Source organism: Arvicanthis niloticus, chromosome X (assembly GCF_011762505.2).
Source record: "Arvicanthis niloticus isolate mArvNil1 chromosome X, mArvNil1.pat.X, whole genome shotgun sequence".
Classification (NCBI taxonomy): Eukaryota; Metazoa; Chordata; class Mammalia; order Rodentia; family Muridae; genus Arvicanthis; species Arvicanthis niloticus.
The window spans coordinates 80,325,822-80,347,447 of NC_047679.1; the positions used below are offsets into that span (position 1 = coordinate 80,325,822).

The following is a 21,626-nucleotide window of genomic DNA, read 5'->3' on the forward strand; positions in this document are numbered from 1 at the left end:
AAAAAAGCATGAAGAAACATAATAAATACCAGCATTGAGGGACCAACTAAAGGAGAGAAAATTCATCATAGAGATGGAATGAAGAGAGAACGCTCACAATTGCTCTTCATTTTATCCTGGTTTCAATTACAATTAGTCAAATATACATTGGTCTTGGCATCCAGAATACTTTTACATAGTGAAGGATGCTACCTTATTCATTTCTGACTATCCAGCACCCAAGAAAGTACCTGATACTTAATATTCCTGCAATAAATACTTGTTTAATTGCATGGAAATAAAATTAGAACTTAGTTTCTCCCCCCCCTTTTTTTTTTGCTCTGTTTTCTTATTTCTGGAGTGTGCAGCATGTATTGCCACTGGTATTTTAAGTTCATAGTGAAAAATCATTTCAGTGTGTCCTAGGCTTGATCCCCTTCCAACCCAACCCCCAGGACAATAGTTTTCATTATAACCTTCTGTCTTTGCCATTCTGGATGGAATTCTGTGCACAGAAGTTATATACATATATGGGTATATCTATGTAACAAATCGTAGCACGGGAGCCCCCTGGGCTCCCTCCGGCTCTGGTATGACATATTTGAGCCATATAAATTCAGCTTCTCCTCTGGCATCTGTTAGCCGACTCACTTGCAACTCCACCTCAGCAGTGGTCTCTCAGTCCTCTCGAAGCAGGGAAAGAGCACTGTGTGCTGGGAGACCATGGCAAAGAATCCTCCAGAGAACTGTGAGGGCTGTCACATTCTAAATGTAAGTTGATTCATATATTTTCCCTTTTGAGCAGACGCATGGTTTTGCAGATTTATCGTATTGCAAAGTGAACATTAGAAAGTGAACTTGAAGGAGACTTTGAATTATGGCTTGCTATTTTGAGGGTTATTGTACATTGTTTCATCCTTTCTGTTCTTTGCTTAGGCAGAAGCTCTGAAATCTAAGAAGATATGTAAATCACTGAAGATTTGTGGACTAGTGTTTGGTATCCTGGCCTTAACTCTAATTGTCCTGTTTTGGGGGAGCAAACACTTCTGGCCTGAGGTATCCAAGAAAGTAAGTAACAGAAACTTATCCAGTGTTTCTTTTCTGAGTTTGATTGACTTTAATTAGGGATTAACATGGAAATTAATTTGAAAATGAAAGCTTTTCATCTTTTTTTATTCATGGGGGCATAGGAATGAAATCAAGGTTTTCCTTTCATTTACTTATTTAGGTGAGGGGAAATTGTCTTCTACATTTTGGTTAGTAGTGACAGGAAATAAATTTATCCACTCCTTTATGGTTGACTTTAAGGAGTTAAATCTCCTGGAAGCTTTTATTTTTTTAATGTGAGAAAGAAAAAAAAATACTTTCCATCTTTCTTTCCATTATCTGGGCAGAAAGTGATGGAAAAGTAACCAGACAGTCACATAAGAAGAAAACACCCGGAATGGCAGCAAACGATTTTCAGTGATTATGTTCTGACTTAAGGCATCTGCTGTGAGGACAGGCAGCAAGCTCCATTTTCAAAGAAGTGATTCTCATACCTGAGTTCAGAATTATTTTTACGTAACCAGAAGAACTAGAGCCTTTCAGCTCCTCAGCGGTCACAACAATTGTCCCAGTGAGATACTAATGGCACAGGTAGATACAAGTAACACTAAGTCGTTAATCACAGATATGTCAGAAGCCTTCTGACACTGAGGATATCTGGTGAAACTTGGTTGCCATTGTAATTTGTATTCTCGTGCTACCATGTTATTGTTATTTCTGGGCTCATGTGCAACGGACAGGTTTAGATGTGACCTAAATAAAATCATAGTCTTTTCTTGCTAACAATTACCATTTGAATGAAAACGAAACGAGCTACAACCCATGAAGATGGGTTTCTGGCTTTGCCATATTCTTCTCTATTTGTAGGTCACTGTTGCTGCTGCAGCTCCTGCAGGTGTTGTAGTTAATTTTTTTTTTTTTTTTTTTTTTTTTTTTTTTTTTTTTTTTTTTTTTGTCACGGGATACTCATTTCTACTTGGTAGCAGATGTAGGAAAGAAAAGGCACAGATCCTGGAGGGAAAATGAGACAAGAAGAAAATGGTTTGGCATGGACCATTAGGAGTCAAAGGAGCAATAGGAGCAAAGAGTTCGTGGGGGAAAGACAGACAAAGGGGAAGAGAGAGAGGATAAGCTGGCTAAGTGTTCAACTGAAAACACCAAAGTAAGGCATAGCTACCCTGGGATTCTCCACCTCTGCTGCAATGCCTGTTTAGTCTCAAAGGATACCTATAAAGTTGAAGTGAGCAGGAGAGCAAACAAGCCTACTTATTTGTTTCGTTTTTTATTTACATCATGTTCCAGAAAGGTTTTCAGGCATCACCTACCCCTATTAGCCCACTCCCACTGCCCTGCTGCTTTTGAACTGTTTGCTGTTCAGATGTCTTTCTAGGGAAGCCAACTATGTCAAGGTTTGCAAGGTGTGTGGAGAAACCAACATCAGAAAGTTAATTGAGAGCCAACATTTATTCCAGCACAATGACTTCCTTATAATGCCACTTAGCTAATTCCTAAAGTAATGTGCTACCCCAAAAGTTGAATCAGTGGTTCTCTTGGAAATTGTATGAGGACCATAATTATAGACAGGACCATAAATTATTTTAATTGCTGCAAGTATAATGCCTTCACTGGATGTGGTAGGCAGCTAATCTTCTTGACCATTCATAGATACCTGTCTGAACAGGGAGCATATAGCCTTTCTTATTTTCCTGTATTCGTTGGCAGTATAAATGTCATTCTAACAGTATTAATGTGTTTTTCTAATCTTACAATGGCATTTGACTCCGTGTGGTAATAAATGCCTAGGGAGTGACTCAGGAGATTTCGCCTTTATCTTGCAAGAATTTACACTCCCTAGCTGAGTTCATGATCTCCCCTATCTTCCAATTATGCTACCTTTGTTTCCACTTCCAGTTCTTTTAAATATGATTTCCAAAAAGTAATGCTGTCATTTCTGAAACCAAACAAACAAACAAACAAACAAACAAAAAAACTCAGGGCAGTGCATACATGGAAAAGGTGGGGTGTGCTACTGATTAAAGTTCGTTTAAAAAGAAAAAAACAAGTCAAAGCTCTCATGAAGTAATTCATTTTAGGATATATAATTTTCACCAAAAGGAGTGTAAATGAGGGACCAAAGTTATTATGAAGAAGTGCAGATAAAAGACATTATGTATCTCCTAGGATAAGTTTTTCTACCATGAACAAGTATTATATATTTTCTATTCCAATAAAGAATTGTAATAAACTATTTTTCTTATATAAGTCCTGGCCTTCTACAAAATCAGGTTGGGATCACTGTAAATCAGGAGACCAGGGAGCAGCATACATTGTTTATTCACTCAACTACTACCCTCTAAGTCTTAGGCAAGGAGCTTGGGAGGCTAGCCATGTACCTCCTAGTGACCAAGACTCTGACTAGACCTGCATCTGAGCAGTTAAGAATCCAGAGAAAATAAAAGCAGTCAGATTAGTCTGGGAAGAATATTTCCAGAGGAAAACGATCCAAGTGTCTTGTACAAATTTAAGACTCTCACTGCTTAAAAGTATGAGCTGGAATGAAAGGCTGATTAACAAAGTAAAACTCATGGTCTCCTGGACTTTTCTTTAGGTGCCTGTGGGATTTGGGTGGATTGAGTGGCCTTTGGTAGAGAGAACTATTGATGCTTTTCTGTTCAGTGGTTGTAGTGATACCTTTGTTGTTCTGGAGTTTTCACCAAGCTCTCAGTGCTTGCTCTTCTAGCTCCCACAACACTCCTTCTTGTTTTCTCATTCCACATCTGTTTATAATAAACAGTGTTTATTTAACATCCTACATCTGGTGTTGACATTCCCATGCTACCAAGCCTTTTCCCTCCCACTTTTGGATGCACAAAAGATCCAGACTCCTGATCTCAAAAGGGAGTAAGCAATATTTGACTCCTACAGACACACATGCACACACACACACACACACACACACACACACACACACACACACTTATCTAGGAGGAAAATAAGTCAGAATTAAAATAGGATCAACTCTGAGTGAGCCACTGTACTTTTTCCCAGGCCCTAGGCTTCCTGAGTCACAGCCATACCTAGGAGATTTGAAGAGACTTGAGGAAAGCCAGGTTCATAAGACTCTGTGTTCAGCTTTCCTAACCAAGCAAGGGAAGCATATTCAGTTCCAGAGATTTCGCAAGGGCACCATATTGAGGATCCACTTCTAAGCAATAAGTTCCTTAAGATCCATGAAGTAGACTTATAGAGAAAAAAACATGCTTACTTAAGGCTCCCTGTGTTCCACATTGAACTTGAAAGAATTAGAAGCCAATTCCTCAACTAATCAAAGCAACATGGAGAAAACAAAACGAAAAGGCTGTAGCTCTTAAACCAGCAGTTTATAAGCACAGCACAGATTTTGTACCCCATTCTTTAAAACCTTTGTGGAATGAGACATAGACATAATAAGTTATGTAAAAGAATGTTATGTGCTTTTATGCCATACATCGGAACTATGTGGTGATTTTTAGTGCTGTTGGGAGGTAATTACTCACTCCCCAACAATCAGCATATTCTTGGAGATTCTCCTTCAAGTTCCACATTCTAGTTGAGATGAGAGGTCATAAAGATAAGGGAGCATCCTGCCCATGCAACCTCAATTGCTGTAGACCACTGAAACAGTCTCATTCATGTTTCATTCCCAAGATCATTCTAGGCTGAAAGTCCTTTGCACAAAAGAAACACTTCCAATTGTGAACCCAGCTTCCCTTATCACTTTTTTTTTACTACCAGCATTAGCTCCAGACCAAGTCTCTTCAGTCATCTCTTAGGCACAGAAGGGACAACTTTTCTCTCTAGATTACCTAAGCTTTTAGCACAACAGTCTGATGGGGTTGAAACAAGGAACTGAAGAAGCATTTAAAACCTCAAGGGAATAAAGCTGGAGATGTAGCTGGAATCTCCTAAGCAGGGAACTGAGTTTCCCCAGATGCCGCCACATCAGCATTTTGGAAAGGAGGGCATCTCTTTATTTTCTTTTCTTTGCAAGATCCAAATATTACCCTTATACAACAATCCTTACTGGGCCTGTTGTTACTCTGGACTATTCAGGTCTAGCTCTTACAATTTCCATGATTCCAATTCCTTTAAGTATATCCTTACTTCTTACTCCTAAGGTTGTATTTGTTTAACTGAGTGCTTTATGTGGCATAGGCAATTACTGCCTTCAAACAGAGCTATTATGAGTGGCTGAAACGGAGAAGAAGCCCAGGTGATCAACAGGTAATTGCGATCCACCAAGCAACCCAACAGGAACCAGAACAAAAGTGAGAAAAACTGGATTTGCCAACAATCCAACATTGCATCTAGAGAGGGGATATGGACAGGGACTGAACCTTTAGAGGCATTCAGTAACTTGGCCAAAGTCACACAGCTTGTAAGTAAAAGAACTAACATTAAAAGTAGAACCTTTCCTTAGAATTCTTTCCTGTTTTCCAACTGAATTTAGGAATTAGAGAGAGGATTGTGGATACAGAAAAACTTCGCTAGTGGCTCAATTCTGTAGACCGAAAAAATGACTTTTTCTTTCTTTCTTTCTTTCTTTCTTTCTTTCTTTCTTTCCTTCTTTCTTTCTCTTTCTTCCTTCCTTCCTTCCTTTCTTCCTTCCTTCTTTCCTTCCTTTTAAAAAGAATGTCTGGCTGCTTATGCCATTTTTTTTCAGAGCTGAGAACTGGTGATTGAAGATGCAGAAGTCCAACTATGCATAAAAACAATCTGCCGGTACTGTGTTGGTAGAGAAATACCCAGAGGCCCTTTAATTCTCACAGGCTAGATTGGTAATAATATGGTACAGTGCTTTCCCTTTCCTTCCCTTTCTTCCAGCCTAACACCTGCTAGCCAGCTATTCTGAGCATGTATTTCATCTTTGGCGAGTGTACCTCATAAACAGACAGTAAAGGATGAAGGTGGAAAAAAAAGAGCAGCTAGATTAATCACAAGTTTCAGAAAAACAAACCTAAGCCAAATGTCCTCAAATCCCTGTCAGGACAGGCTACAGCTACTTGCCCCCAAACAAATCCATCACACTAAGGTGTGAGTCAGCTTTAGTCTTTATAAAAACCTTTCTTTTCTGATCTCGGAGACTGTCACCAACAGAAACAAGAAAACAGGGGAAAGTGTTCACATTGCAGGAGAAGTCAGGGCTTATTGGCTACCCAAATGGAAGATTTAACTGGACTGAGAACAGAGTTCCTGGACAGGGAATAGAAATGGATTTATATTTCCCCCATACTTTGTCAGTGCAGTCTTTCCACACATTGCCCATACACCCATTATCCCACTGGCTTCTCTGTCCTATTCCAACATTCTGACCCTCATAAGGCCAGTAAGAACCCCTTTAGATTGTGTTGGAAGTCTTTTTCACTCCTCCTCATATCTCCTGCTCCTGGTTTCACAGTACCTAAAATGTGTCATTACAGCACCATTCTTTTGAGTGAAGCAGTGCATTCCATTTTTCAAATTGACAAATGTTTTCTCCGTTGCTAATATCTAAATGTGAAATCGTTTGTCAGATTGGTGTCTTCTCTTCCATAAGATCCCTAAAGCACTGGCAGACTCCAGGTTGTCTAGACAGGAGACATAGGGACAGATGGAAATGAGAAAGGCATGGAAAAAAAAAAGGCTATGAGGATGCGAATCGGACAGGGGATGGAGATACCAGAAAAGGGGCTCATCTGTTTGCCAATTTGGCAAGGGCCCATTCCATGTCACATGCTGTCCTTGCTCTGTCTCTTCTGGAATAAAGCTAAGTTGGGGGCAAAGTCTGAGGAGAGATGCATGGAGCCCAGTCACACCTTTGTAAGGTCAGCCATCCTGTCTCTGCTTTAGTTTGTTCCTGGACAGGGCAAAGCCATTTAATTCTTCATCTCCAGAAGGCACTTCAACCCAGGAGCCAAGGAGCTTAGTAGACAGCAAAGTCCTTCTGATGCCAAAGGCATGAGCTCAGTCATCATATGGGCCAGTGAAGCTTGCATAGCCATTACCCAAGCAGTGAGTTCCACGGGGACTTGAGTGAGACAGTATGTCTGGATTTACTCAAACCCATCCCCACACAGTCCAAAGTAAGTCGCTGGCATCATCCTCCTAGACAAAGGACAGTCTGTTTCAAAAGGACACCTTTGATAGCAGAATTCCATCTGGGTGAATATGTAGCTCCCTGCTCCTGCACCCTCCCACACACTAAGGATTCAGACACAAATGAAGTCATTCTGATCTCACACTATTCAAGAAGCTACCATTGCCAATACAAAGTCAACATGCTGGTTAATAGGTACAGTTAACATGGCTGCCTCTTCCCTCACCAAATAACAACAAACAAACAAACAAACCAACAAACAAAAAAGCAATTCTTTGCAGAAATGTTGAAAATAATGAAGATCTGCTGAGCTTGGCGGTTTCCAATAGTACTCATCCAGAAAGGTGTCCAAGTAAAGTGCATTGCCAACAGTGCAGGAAAACTCATTCCACAGAAGTACACTGAAATTTTAAATGTCACCAGCACAGTCCCATAGTCTTCTCCTGATGATTGAAAATGCAGTCTGTATTTTCTCTTTCTTTTGCCCAGGTAGGCCACAGTCCAATATCCCCTAGTCTCTAACCCAATTTTTCCATGCAATAATCCATCAGTGGTGCTACTGATGAAACAAACACCCCAGTCCAGCCCCTGGTGGCTAGCACTGTCAACATTTGTCTCCACAATGGATAGTATTTCTAAAGAAACTACCCCCTATTGGGAAGCCTGACAAGACTCTGTCTGAAGTGGATGTCTCTGTCCTCTGCTTAAGTTAGCCAACTAACTGCAAGCTTTTTTTTTTTTTTTTTTTTTTTTTTTTTTTGCCTTACCTAGAAGTTTCTCTTCTCTAGCTGGTTCCAATGCTGAAACTGAGAGGATATTTAGAAGCAGAAGCAAATAACAAGGTTAAAGGACTTTTCTACCTGTCACAAATGAAATGAGGCTGGCCTTCCCAAGTTTACCCTGCAGCTGCTGGAGAGGTCTAGATACTCTTGCCAGTCTTCAATACATTCCTTGGGAAAGAGGGGAGTGTGTCACTGGTGACAATACTTATTCAACAAATAATCCCCATCCATGTCTAAGGCACTACAGGGCACAGGGAGGTAAAATGGCTTGGCCTCTGGTTTTGTTTTCAGCGGCTCCATCAGACTGTTCATGCTTGAAGTAACACTTGTTTCTACAAACCCATCAAACTTGTTTTTCTACTTGAGTTGGGAAAATTTTGACCAGGTTAAACTAACATGCTGTCATGGACATCAGCAGACACTAAAAACAACCCAACCCAATGGAAACTAAAGGAGGAGGGCGCCACTAGGAGCTGTGTTATTAGAAAGCAACACTGGCTCTGTAGGCAACTTGCTTTTTCAGAAGGACAAGTGAATGTGCAGAAACCTAACAGGCAAAGGCCTCCAGGCAACAGGGAGATGACAGGCTTGAAAATGGCACCATCAACTCGGGCATGCTTTCCAACAGAGGTTAGACTCCTCTGGAGTTCATATTTGTTTCTAGCCCCAAATATGTCCCAAGTTATAAGTTGCATGCTCAATCCCGAAATAGAATACATTATGAGACTGGGCCTCTTGGTCTGTAGTTTGAGAATTGTCTCTTTTAGAGAACAGAAGGAAATGTGGGGATTTGTTTTAGCCACTCAAGAAAGGCTTAGTTAAACAGCCTTTCAGAAGCACTCTCCTTGGAAGATTCTGTTAATTTATGGCACCTCACCCTGCCACCAAAGGCTATCGATCCAGAGGAATCTACAGACATTGAAAACAATAGAATCAAGTTTTTAAAACATAACCCAGCAGTAACCTGAATGGGAATGGTTATCCTATAACATAGAAGGCTAAGGGAAGGCAGGTGACTGCTAGATTTTTAAAAACAAAGAGAAATAAATCAGTACAAGATAAGGCTATGAGTTAATATATGGGAATAGAGAACAATGCCTAAGCACTCTAACTGGTTTCACATCTCTTCCTAGGATGTAATGGATTTCATGGAAGGGATGGGGAGAATAATCACAGGACACTTAGAAAATGAAGCAGCCACTCCAGGAAGCAACATAGACGTGAGGTGATCCCTAGGCTTAACACAGGGGGAAAATACTTTATAGGCTGGTTTGCAGAGTATCATTTGCTACTTAGCCAAGATTGCCAAGAAAACCATTGGAATGCTTCATAATTAGCTCAGCTATTTGGCTTAAATACAAAACACTGACTAAAGGGATTCCCCGAACACCCAAAAGCACCTTAATTCAATCATAAGTTTTAGAGACTGTCCAATGACAAGCTGCTGAGATGACACCCCTCAGTACAAAGGTTATAGAAAGAGAAGGTGACCCGGGTGCTTACCCAGTTAAACATTTTCTGAAGGGGCACCCAGACTATCTTAGAGCTTCCTTTCCTTCCTCTGCTCCCCAGACCTATGACATGGAGCACACTTTCTACAGCAATGGTGAAAAGAAGAAGATTTACATGGAAATCGATCCCATAACCAGAACAGAAATATTCAGAAGTGGAAATGGCACTGATGAAACATTGGAAGTCCATGACTTTAAAAATGTGAGTTGACTGTTTCCCCTGAAGCTTTTCACTTAAAAAAAAAAATACAATGATTGACTCACATTAAAAAGAAATAGCCTTTAACCTTCATTTCATTTATGACATAGCTTTCTCTTTGAACTCAACATTTGCTAGTCTGGGGCTCTGTTAGGTCATGGAACTCATTAATTGAAACAATCACAGGAATTAATCATATTATTGTTTTGTTTGTTTTATAGGGATACACTGGCATCTACTTTGTAGGTCTTCAAAAATGCTTTATTAAAACTCAAATCAAAGTGATTCCTGAATTTTCTGAACCTGAAGAGGAAATAGATGAGGTATGTGAGAACAGTGATTGTACTAAAAAGTATCATTTACTGGCTGGTCACTGGACTAGGTGTTCGCTTCTCATTAAATCTTCAAACGGTCTTGTAAACAGGCATTATATTATAATCCCCATTCTCAGATATAGGATCTGAGATTTAGGACCAAAGAGTAACTTGCTGAAAGAACACAGCTAGTGAGTAGCAGATTGAAGTTCTTTAACTGAGGCCTTTTAAGAAAATGAAGTTTGTGAATTTGGGTATAACACTATACTTTTATACCCAAATACCTATAAAAAAATCAAAACTACAAAAGACTATATACTCTTTTTGTTCCTGAACCAATAATTTCTAGTGAGAGTAATTAATCAGAGGAATAAAATTAAGTGTATGAGGAAGACTTGAAGAAAATTAGTCCAGCAATGGACTAATGGCTCGGGGACTCTTTAGTCAATTCCCAGTACTGACATCAGTCAGCTCACAACTATATAACTCCAGCTCCAGGGGGATCCAACACATCTGGCCTCCAGAGGCAACCTCATTCTTATGCACACATATATCCCAACAAAGATACACATGCATATTCAAAAATAAAAATATAATAAAAAAAATAGGGGCTAGAGGTCTGGCTCAGAGATCAATAAGAGTATTGGCTAACTATTCCAGAGGACACACGTTTTCAATTCTCAGCACCCATATGGTGGCTCACAACCATCTGTAATTCTAGTTACAGGAGATCCAATGCCTTATTCTGGTAAAGCAAGCATACATGCATACATACAGCTAAAATAACTTTTAAATAAATAGTAAAAATAAACTGTGTTTAAGATGGGAAGTTGGTCCCAAGGCTATCTGAGAGTCATACACTTCCGTCTTGCTCCAACATTCATCCACTTTAAAGGTTTCTGTTTGGTTCACCTTACCATTCTATGCTGAGCTGCTGGTTTAATAATCCACAGTTCTCCTCAGAAGAAGCAAAAGCAAAGGAAAAACTCAACCTAAGATGAATTCTCTGGATCCACTAATAAACTGGGATGACTAGGCCCCTGCTCCAATTAGTGAATGAATGATCCCAGGAAGCCATGGGAAATGGGTCATCACCTGCCTAAAATACACCAATCCTCACCATCCTTGAGTTTATTTTGGGTTAATTTAGTTTGGTTTTGTCCTGAGAGGCTCTGCCAGAGCCTGACCAATATAGATGCAGATTCTCATAGCCAACCATTGAACTGAGTGGGGTCCCCAATGGAAGAGTTAGAGAAAGGACTGAAGGAGCTGAAGGGGTTTGCAACTCCATAGGAAGAACAACCAACCAGACCTCCCAGAGCTCCCAGGAACTAAACTACCAACCAAAGAGTACACATGGAGGGACCCATGGCTCCAGCTGCATATGTAGCAGAGGACAGCCTTGTGGGACATCAATGGGAGGAGAGGCCCTTGGTCCTGTGAAGGCTCTGTACAGTCCCGCAGCAATGAAAGGCTAAGCAATATAATAGGATTTTTCTGGAGTGATATAGAAACAAAGGCCATATCTTCTCTGGGCTCTAATTTTTTTCTTCAATTTGATGAGATCTTTTAAGTAATCCACATATTCACCTCATGATAGTAAAAATCATCTCATCTCCAAGAAAACAGAATGTCACACAACAGGTCTCTTTCCGTGAAACAAATTTGTGGTTGGAAAATTACAAGAGCCTGCACTTACCCTAGAGCAGTATCCATGGCACACACCTGGAAAACATGCAGAGTCAGAATCTAAACAGCCCCGAGTTTGCTAACAAAGTTAGGGAGTACATCAACCTCATTTTCTGCGATCCCTTTCAATGTGTTCCAAGGTCTTTACAGACTCAAGGGCAAAAGAGCCAGGACTTGAAAGTTGTGAATGGTTCAGAGAAAAATTACACAAAGACACATTTTGGTGATTAAATAAACACACTGAAAACTCGTAAAGCCAGGAAAAAAAAAAACAAAATAGGGGGAAAAGGCCTTATTAAGAGCAGGCATAAAGTGATGAAACCTCGTAGACAAGTTGGTAAGAACTGGATATTCTAGGCAACTACTCCCAGCACTAGAAAGGGAAGAGAAGGTATTTTTAACAAAACTCTGTAAAGCTCTGTAAACCAGAGCCCTCGGTGAGATAAATGTTAAGTATTTAAAAGGAATGGGATTAATGAGTTCACTTTCCATAAGTAGACTTCAAAATATGAAAAGACAAATTTCTTGTAAATCCAAAATGAGAGGTTAATTAGCTATTTAACAGATCTCACTAGTTTAGATTTTAAGAGGTTTTTTTTTTGTTTTGCTTTGTTTTGTTTTGTTTTTTTCCATCTTGAGGTGAAATCCTGTGTTCAGCCTTAGCTACACTAGTAAAACATGGCAGGTATTTACCCATTTAAAGGGGAGACATATAAATCACTCATAGTACAAGCTCAAATTAAAGCTTGTGTGGCTCAGGGAACACCCAGAACACTATGAAAAGCCTTTCAAGGGAAATGATGGCAGGCCAAGCCCTTATTTTAGTGAGCATCCTTGCAGCCAGACCCAGAAGGAAAGGATTGGTCATTAGCTCTGCTATGTGTACCTACTGTCAGCATGGCATGGAGACAGCTCATGAGCAGCCAACCCTACCATTGCAACTCAGGCTCAAAACATACTGATTTTCAGTACTCCATAGCATCTAACTGGCCACACTAATTCTTCTACAATCCCAACCTTAACCTACTTTCTTCCTTCAGAATGAAGAAATTACTACAACTTTCTTTGAACAGTCAGTGATTTGGGTCCCTGCAGAAAAGCCTATTGAAAACAGAGACTTCCTAAAAAATTCTAAAATTCTGGAGATCTGCGATAACGTGACCATGTACTGGATCAACCCCACTCTAATTGCAGGTATGGTATCCTATCCCCGATCTGTTCCTTCCAATGATGCTAACATGGTAGTCATGGTGATACACATCTGTATTCCCAGTACCCAGGCATCCGAGGCAGGAAGATTTTGAGGCCAAACTAAGCTACAGAGCAATGTACTATCTCAAAAAAAAAAAAAAATGGATTGTAACAGGTTAATTTTTCCAGTATTGAGAGACCACATTTCTATGAAAACAAATGATCAGTTTATACCTTCTTGGAAGCAACTGTATATGCTGACTGTGGTGAAGAGGGAAGTTTTCACAGCCAAGTTATAAATCAGATAAATTAATGCTGACAGGCTTTTAAAATATCTCAGGAAAGGTAACACCACCGTAATGTGACCAGTGATAGCAAAAAGCTAATCTATCTTTCTTTGTACATCTATATTCATTGCAGCAGGGATACCAGACTATTCCTCAAAACCACAGTGAGCCCAACCCAAGAACTGGAGAGAGACCAAACTGTGCACCACTGTCGCAAGAATTCTCATGTCAAATGCCAGAATATAGGACAATCGTGTGTGTGTGTGTGTGTGTGTGTGTGTGTGTGTGTGTGTGTGTGTGTGTGTGTGAATGTTTGAGGAATCACAATAAATGGGACTGAAAGTTAGAGGTCCTGAGCAGAAAAGTACAACCTTCAGTTTGAGAAGATGAAAGTCTCTAGACATGTTATTCTAAGTGTAACAGACTTTGGCCTCCCTCATTCTGCACAAAGACTACTATATTACTCAAGACAGAACAGTCCCAACAATGGAGGCCTCTATTGGTATTATTTGGAGTTGTTTGTTTGCTTGTGGGTTTTTTGTTGTTGTTTGTTTTTAAAGGTGACAAATGCAATCTGGTATCCTGGGCTTGGATGCTGCAAAACAAAAAACAAGGATAGAAATGTCTGTAGCTTAGTTAATGCCAATGAACCAATGCCTCCTTATTGGTTTTGACAGTTGGACCTCAGTTGTGTAAGATAACAAGAAAGGGAGTAAAACAATATGTGGGAACATATACTTTCAGCAAGTCTTTCACAGACCTAAGTTGAAAATAAGTGAGCTACACACAGGGGTTGGGGGCAGTGCTCGCTCGAGGGATTTCTCAGTGGTTAAGCACACTTGTTGATTTTGCAGAGGACCCGGGTTCAATTCCCAGTACCCACATACTGATTCACAACCATTTTCAACTCCAGTTCTAGGTTATCTGATACCCTGTTCTGCCTTCTGTGGACACTATATGTGTATGGTGCACAGACATACATGCTGACAAAACATCCATATATGAAAAAAACATAAACCTAAAAAATTGAGAAACAAAAGAGAATTGATGGGAGAGCAGCTAACACCAAATCAAATCAGACAATCAAGAAATACTTTTGATCACTTGCAGCTAAAACACATTGAGGGAGACAGAAGTCCCTTGTCTTGTCAATTGACTCTATTACTAAGAAAAGGAGTAAATGTTTGATGCCAAACAAGCAATGAGGTTGGTGAGAAGCCAAATAGTCTATGAACTATCCACTTAAACAGCTAGGAAATGCAGCCCATGCATGCCTAAATTATCCCAGTCAAAGGGCAGACGAAAATAGCTCTCCTCAACTTTTGTCTTCCTAAACCCTCCTCTCAGAAATGCTTGCAAAATTGGCATCCCAATTTTGTATTTGTTATTTTAGTTTCAGAGTTACAGGACTTTGAGGAGGATGGTGAAGACCTTCACTTTCCTGCCAGTGAAAAAAAGGGGATTGACCAGAATGAGCAATGGGTGGTCCCACAAGTGAAGGTGGAGAAGACCCGCCACACCAGACAAGCAAGTGAGGAAGACCTTCCTGTAAACGACTATGTGAGTACTGTCCACTACACTCATGTTCAGGACAGAAACAAAAGAACTCATAAAGAACTCTCAAAGCTCTCGGAAAAAGTATCACGGGTTTAACAAACACTTAAGAAACTCTCCAGGGAGTGTGTTCAAAACCAATCTTGATGGCATAGTTACATCTCCATGATTTGGCTAAGACATTTAATTTCTCATCAGCCCCTCCCCCCAACTCAGAGTCACATAGTCCGCTCTTGCTTGGCGGGGCCTCTTCCTAAAGAGTTCTCCATCCAATACTGTCTTCTTCTTCTTTCAGACTGAAAATGGAATCGAATTTGACCCCATGCTGGATGAGAGAGGTTACTGTTGTATTTACTGTCGTCGAGGCAACCGCTACTGCCGTCGCGTCTGTGAACCTTTACTAGGCTACTACCCATACCCCTACTGCTACCAAGGAGGTCGAGTCATCTGTCGTGTCATCATGCCTTGCAACTGGTGGGTGGCCCGCATGCTTGGGAGAGTCTAATAGGAAGTTTGAGTTCAGATGCTTAACCTTCTGTTAGCCAACATATAATTAATGCATGCTACTCCATGAATTTCTGCCTATGAGGTATTTGCCTCCAAGTAGCCTATCCTTCAGAATTACTTGTAGGATATTCCTCTCTTCGTGTTCTAATAAACTTCTACATCATCATCAATGGGCTCGTTGCTGCTGAACACAATGGGGAAGTGTTTGCTGAGAATACTCCTGGCAACTGGAATGGACTAGACCTGCCTAAGATGGATGCCAAAAAATGCCAGTTTGAACTACATCACCAGGCTTGGGTAGAGCCTAATAGTTCCCAAATCCCCTATTTTTACTGTGCTGTTTTTGACAAAGTAAAACTGAAGGGGCAATGGCAAAATGTCCCCAGAAGCAATGAAGAAAAGCATAAACTTGTGTGCATAGTCCCAGTGCTTAATTACCTGAAAGGCATGCTGTGGACTTAAGTGTCTCTAAAGCTGCTGGTCAGGCAGTGAGTCACAGCAGGCCAACACTTAAACATTCTAACTGCTCCGACTCAGCAAAGGAGAGAGCTAACTTAGCAAAAGGGGTCCTGGGTTTCCCTCAACCCTGGACAATTTCAACATTTTAGAACCTTCACATCTGACTTTTCTTTACATCAGTATCTGCCTATGTAATGTTTCAAGGCAATTTTCTGAAACATGAAGACCCATAAGTAAAAGCCACAGACACAGACTTACGAAATTACTGGCGTGAACAAGTCAAATGGGCTTTTTCCTCCCAGACTACAGGGAACTAGCCATTTGCAACTTAAAGGAATGGTAAGACCTAGGTTCCCAATTACCCCATATCTCCCTTAGGAATGAGAAAGAGTACAAAAGTGAAAGAAATCAAAACTTGTTAGTAGGTAATGTTAACTTTGATGTCCCTGCAAGGTCAAGTTCCAAAGTTCATGCTCCGCCAATCTGTCACGCCCCTTGTCGGTTCATTTGAAGATAACATTCTTCATTGCTCAACTAAACGTTATGTGTCATGACAATAACTGTCTGGAAATTTCCATCAAATAAAACCCTCACCTGGTCCACTTCTGTGGGCCAGGAAGTCATAGTCTCCCACTTCACCACCTAGAAAATACATAGAAACAGCTATGACCAAGACTGACTGAGAATTAGCAAATTATTAATTAATAGCATACATGCTGTACTTAGATTATTAATAGCCACAAAATGAAAGTACAATCAAATATATCTAACAATGTCCCCTCTGTTATTAATTACTTAAAAGGCCTCAGACTTTTTTGGATTACTCCAATTATAAGAGGAATTAATTTATGTTTGAAATAGAAAACTGTGAAAGATGAGCTCAATTTGAGGCTTATGAACTTAGTGGTGTTAGCTATCATTTTGAAAAGAAATTACCCTTTTTAACAGTTTCCAATAACTTTAAGTTATGGAGACACTAAAAATTGAATAGTCTGTAGGATATTATATGTACCTTGCTCTGTAGAGGATACAAATTTCCTAAGAATGACAACCAACATACATGATTACAAAACATATAGAAAAATAACTACAGTTGTATTTCCCAGGTATATGTGTGTACATATACACCTATACACACCCACACACATTAGGAAGTATGGGGTGTTCTATGTAACAGTTTTAGAGTCAAGATTCCTGTTCACATTTTCCCCTTCTTTCTTTCCTTCTACTCCCTGCCCCTTTTCTGTCTCCACTGTGGAATATGAACCTAGAGTCTTGAGCATGTGAGGCACAGAAAGCATCTCTTATTCCAATAACATACCTCAACCTGCTAGTAATTTCACAGTGGGAAAGTATGAGTCCTTCAATGAGGCAGACTATCAATCCAAACGGAAAGAAAAGAGCATGTTTAAGTAGCATTCAAACCATGCCTTGGCTTACAGGGAAGAAAAGACAGCACCACAAAGAAGCAAATGAACCCATATATACATTAGTCTATTTCAGCTTAGATACAAGCCAGAGGGGAAAAGGAGACAGTGTCCCCACTTCTGCCAGAGGTTTTGGCCTTCGAGTCCTGTGTAAAGCCTCACCACCTCATCCCTTCTGCCACACTCAGATCAACTCTATTGAAGGTAGAGCAGCCTCCCTTACCCCTGCCTCTCTTCCCTATGCCAACTTTCCAATCCCAAGGAGCAACACCAAAGAAACCTCAGTTCCCATGTGTACCTGAAGAGGGCACAAGATCCCCTGGAACATGGAGCTAAAGGCTCCATGTGTGCACTGGCAAGCCTATCCCATTCCTCTGTAAGAATAGCAGGTGCCTTTAACTGCTAAGTCATCTCTTCTGCCCTCTGTAGTCGATATTTTAACTAATCGCTCCACTGGCAGAAATTTAAATGTATCTCTGTCCTCTACGTCAGGCTCTTACCAAATGCTCCCAACTCTCCCTCCTAAGACACCCACCCCTCAATTGTGTTTATAGTCCAGTTCGCACTCTTAGCCTTAACGGTGCCCACCTGTCCTTGATGAAACTCCAACATTGTAGACTGAAGTTAATTTAAATGCTTTCACATGAAGTTTGCTTTTTCACGTATAGATTTGATTCATGTCATTTCCTTACCTGATGGTCTATAACAGCTACTTACTACATTAAAGATCAGGTGTAACTTACATAGAAGACACCCTTAGCCAAACTACTCAACAGCTACCTCCAAGTCCCCTTCTCTCACTACCATGCACCCCGCCCCGTCCCTCCCGTCCCTCCCCCCCCCCCCCCCCCCCCCCCGGCAATCCTCAAGCACCTTAGCTTCATGACCTGCTTGCCCAGTCGTCCCATCCTCTCTTTTCCCTCTTGCCCACACAGGAAATCTAAATCTTCTGGATTTCGGTATGGGGTCTAAAGTATATAGGACACTCCTAAATATATATTTTTGAAGGCAATGAGGTAGAAGAGGAAAAAGAAGGTAGGAGAGAGGAGGCTATAAAAGAGCACAGCTACAAAGCCCTTAGGAATCCCACAAAAGCTTAGCCTTGAGTTCTTTTCAAACTGGGGCTGAATTATCTTATCTCACGTAAATCCACTTCTGTGTTTGTCATCTTCTGACTATGACAACAGAGAGGAAAATGCCTCTAATCCCAGAATGATTGAACATTTGCACGACTGCCCTCAGCCCCGGCATCTATTTCCATTATAAAACTGCAGCCTTTTGCATTTTCATCTGAAGTTTCAATGATTCTAAGTATAAGGGGGTGAGGTGCAAAAGGCATAACTTCTGTGAAATCACAAGAAATATCATATTAACTTCCAGATTCTTTGGGGAATCTCAATTCCAATTAAGAAAAGTCAGGTGAGGGGAAGCCATCCATTGCTCCCACTCAGCAGAAGGACACTATGCATTACTGTGCTCAGCGCCTTCCTGCACACCTAAAATGGCTCTTTGGCAGGACTAGGGGCAAAGAAAATCTATTTTGAGTTTTTATATATAAGGCTCACTGTCTGGCTGAGTCCAAAACTGTCACTTTGGCTCCTAAAGTCTAACGCTGAAAGCTTACTGAGATAAATATGGACCTTCTCATTTGGGCTGTCAGGAAATGCGTGGATCTATTTTATTTATACCCTTAAAAATGATTTCATTTTGGCTTTCCTTTTTTGAAGAAGTTACATCTAGGGCTTAATTTTGCTGACAGCATGCTGTTCCCTAGTAAGAAAGAAAAGTGACTCCATATTCAAAATCAGGTATGAGGGTATAATCAAAAATTATTGTCACTGGCAGCACAGAAGTCCTGCTTCAACGTCTCCTAGAGTATTTTAAATCAATTTTCATGAAAGCTCCTTGTCCAATAACTGCACTTGTGATTTCTTTAGAGAAATATTCGGTTTTGGTATTTACAGACTAAGACGTAAATAGGCACTTGTCTACTTGCTGCTTTGGTATTTGGGTCTGTTTGTCTATATTTTCCTCTACTTTCTTAACTTCCTACTCATGCCTATTGTCCTTGGTAGAAGGGCTTAAAAGACAGGCTTATTGAACCAAAGGAAACAGGTGAAGCCACAAGAAATTCTTCAACCAATACAAATGGTAGCAAGAACCAAAAGATTCCAGACATTTCATAGTGCTGAGCTGATCCATATCTGACAGTGATATTAATATACTGTTTACATTTATGCTTCCCTAATTGATGCTATCGTCTGCCATTCTGAATTTTCCACTGACAGCAGGATTTCTGCTGCTCTTCCAGAGATATTGGCTACTAAAACACTTCTCATGCTTACACCCTCATCAGTCTTCATTGAGCCAAGGGCAAGGGACTTTAGGGGACAGGACCTAGCCATAGTGGAGCAAAGAAGCAGCAGTGGGGTAAGTGCCAAGAGACAGGAGATGGAGTTTGAGCTTGTTTGTTTTACAAAGGAGCCCAGACAGCTTGCCAATGCAAAAACTCACTGTGTCACCTGACATCCATTCCTTGGTGTGAAAGTTGCCTATTATACAGCAACATTGGATGACCATGTGTATCTAGTAAGCCACTGTGCTGTAACCTGCCCCCACTACTTCTCCCAACAACAGCCTTAGTCATGTTAAATCATATTTTGTTGAAATCAGAATGGCTTGTGGTTGACCTTTTCTATTTCCTGTTCCTCAAAATTACTTCTCCTTTTAAGAGCGTCTTCCTCTAGGGGCATACTGACCTAGGACAACAGTTACACTAATACCTCCTGCCATCAACATCGGAATAGCCAGCATTGTGCTGTGACAATGAGAATAAGGTGTCTTTCTTGCTTTATAGCGTTTATAAAATATTTGGAATGATACAATCTAAATACTTTAAACAACTAAGAAAATAAAACATAGTTTTTGTTAAAGGATCTAAGAAAGCAAAAATTTCTTCAAACACTCTCAGAAAACAAAACGTTTCTTTCAAAAGACAACCGTTGATTGGCTTTGAACTACAGTACCAAGTGTTCTGCAGCAGGTTTTGTAAACCTTTATTTCCAGAAAATATTTCTACATCTACTGTATCATTAGTATCAAGTTTGGCTGTACATACCAGTAAACCCTTCAAAACATGTAACATTTAAACAAGGCGATCCAGATTATTCCATCAAATGACCTGTGAACCTGTTCCCCCATCCTGATTATGTAGTTTTTATCTTCAAGTTTACCTCATGATCTGAGACAACTCTAATTGTAATCAGTTATATCCGTACTCTATATTATTATATCCAGACTGGCATCAGATAGAACGTAGACAGGACTAAAGGCCATCCAATCTTTTGTGTAGATGCACATTTATATACTCTAAGCCTAAATATAATCATATAGTCAAATAGAGCTCTGAAAGAGACTTGTTTAGTAAATCTTACGATTACCTCAAATGAAATCAAGATTCTGCTAGTGATAAAGAAGGTGTAAAGATATCGTAGAAAGGGTAACTGGAAACTTGGCAGTTATCTGGTAACTTGTCATCAGATCTACAGTTTCTGCTACTGAAAACTTCGGTGCTCACATGATATCTTTCAGAATCCCTGCTCAGCTCAATTCTATTTCTTGTAAAGGGCTAAAAGACACCAACAAACTATGACCTGTTCTCAAATGTTCACAAACCAGTCAGATTAATTTTAGCTCTGAAGAACGAAAACAAAAGGGCAACAACAGCACCTGGGAAGCAGCAGCTGCTCTGTTCAGAGACAGTGTGAAGTCAAAGCACTACCCAAGGCAAGGCTGAGGGTAGGAAGACAACCAAAACCAATTTTGCTGGCTCTTGCTTTGCTGCAGATTCATCCCACACATTTGAGTTAATGCAAGGGGACGAAATTGCTATGACTGTACTGATTAATACCAAAAGACAGAACACAAATTGAATAATGCCTGTATTATCTTTTGCAAGGTTTTTACTTGTGGCAAAGGAGAGAGAATGAACAGACTTAGAATGGGATGGGGAAGCCCTTTAAACAGTCCTCACTGCTGCCCTGGAATAAGAGTATGGCGTTATTTTGGAGAAAAGTTGGGGGACGGGTTTTGCTTTTCAAAACTCATTAGATTTTGGATTAAGACCTTCATAAGATGATAGTATTCATTAAAGAGGTTTTTGCTTTGATGTTAAATCAACTAGAGAAAATGTTGTGTTCTCCATGATGGGGAATCAAAGACGAGAAGAAATCTCATGACACATTATACACAGAGCAGATGTGAAAGGTTGAGGCCATGTGGGGAGGGGGGAGTTTCATTTTACTGTCGTTCAGGGAAATCCCTCTTTTCTATCAAACAGCCAATAATCCACACGTATTCTTTAATATCTGCAAATCTTTTGTACCAGCAGTAGATTCATCAGGCATTCTAATAAATGTGGATTTGAAAATATGAAAGACTGCAACCAATTAATATACCAATCCCAAGAGTAGAAACCTTTATATTCAGGGAATAAAATTATTAGTTTGAAATCTGCTCAGTCTTGGGGCCAACCAACAGAAACTGATTCTCTGCCAGCACATTCA

At 40.3% G+C, this 21,626-nt stretch overlaps 1 protein-coding gene across 1 annotated transcript; it reads left to right on the top strand.

Moving 5' to 3' along the window:
- The first annotated feature begins 482 nt into the window (after nt 1-482).
- On the top strand, nt 483-15,345 carry Tnmd (tenomodulin). The gene is made up of 7 exons (XM_034485345.2): nt 483-750; nt 916-1,047; nt 9,496-9,636; nt 9,855-9,956; nt 12,677-12,830; nt 14,508-14,674; nt 14,964-15,345. Exons 1-7 carry the CDS (start codon nt 703-705, stop codon nt 15,171-15,173), a joined length of 954 nt encoding a protein of 317 aa, XP_034341236.1. The 5' UTR covers nt 483-702; the 3' UTR covers nt 15,174-15,345.
- Nucleotides 15,346-21,626: the final 6,281 nt, after the last annotated feature.

What these genes read in the sequence shown, in the direction of transcription:
- Tnmd (XM_034485345.2), top strand. Translation starts at nt 703, where the DNA reads ATGGCAAAGAATCCTCCAGAGAACTGTGAGGGCTGTCACATTCTAAAT. An exon ending in CTGAAGAGGAAATAGATGAG is followed by an intron (nt 9,957 to 12,676) that starts GTATGTGAGAAC and finishes TTCTTCCTTCAG; the next exon opens with AATGAAGAAATTACTACAAC. An exon ending in ACCTTCCTGTAAACGACTAT is followed by an intron (nt 14,675 to 14,963) that starts GTGAGTACTGTC and finishes TTCTTCTTTCAG; the next exon opens with ACTGAAAATGGAATCGAATT.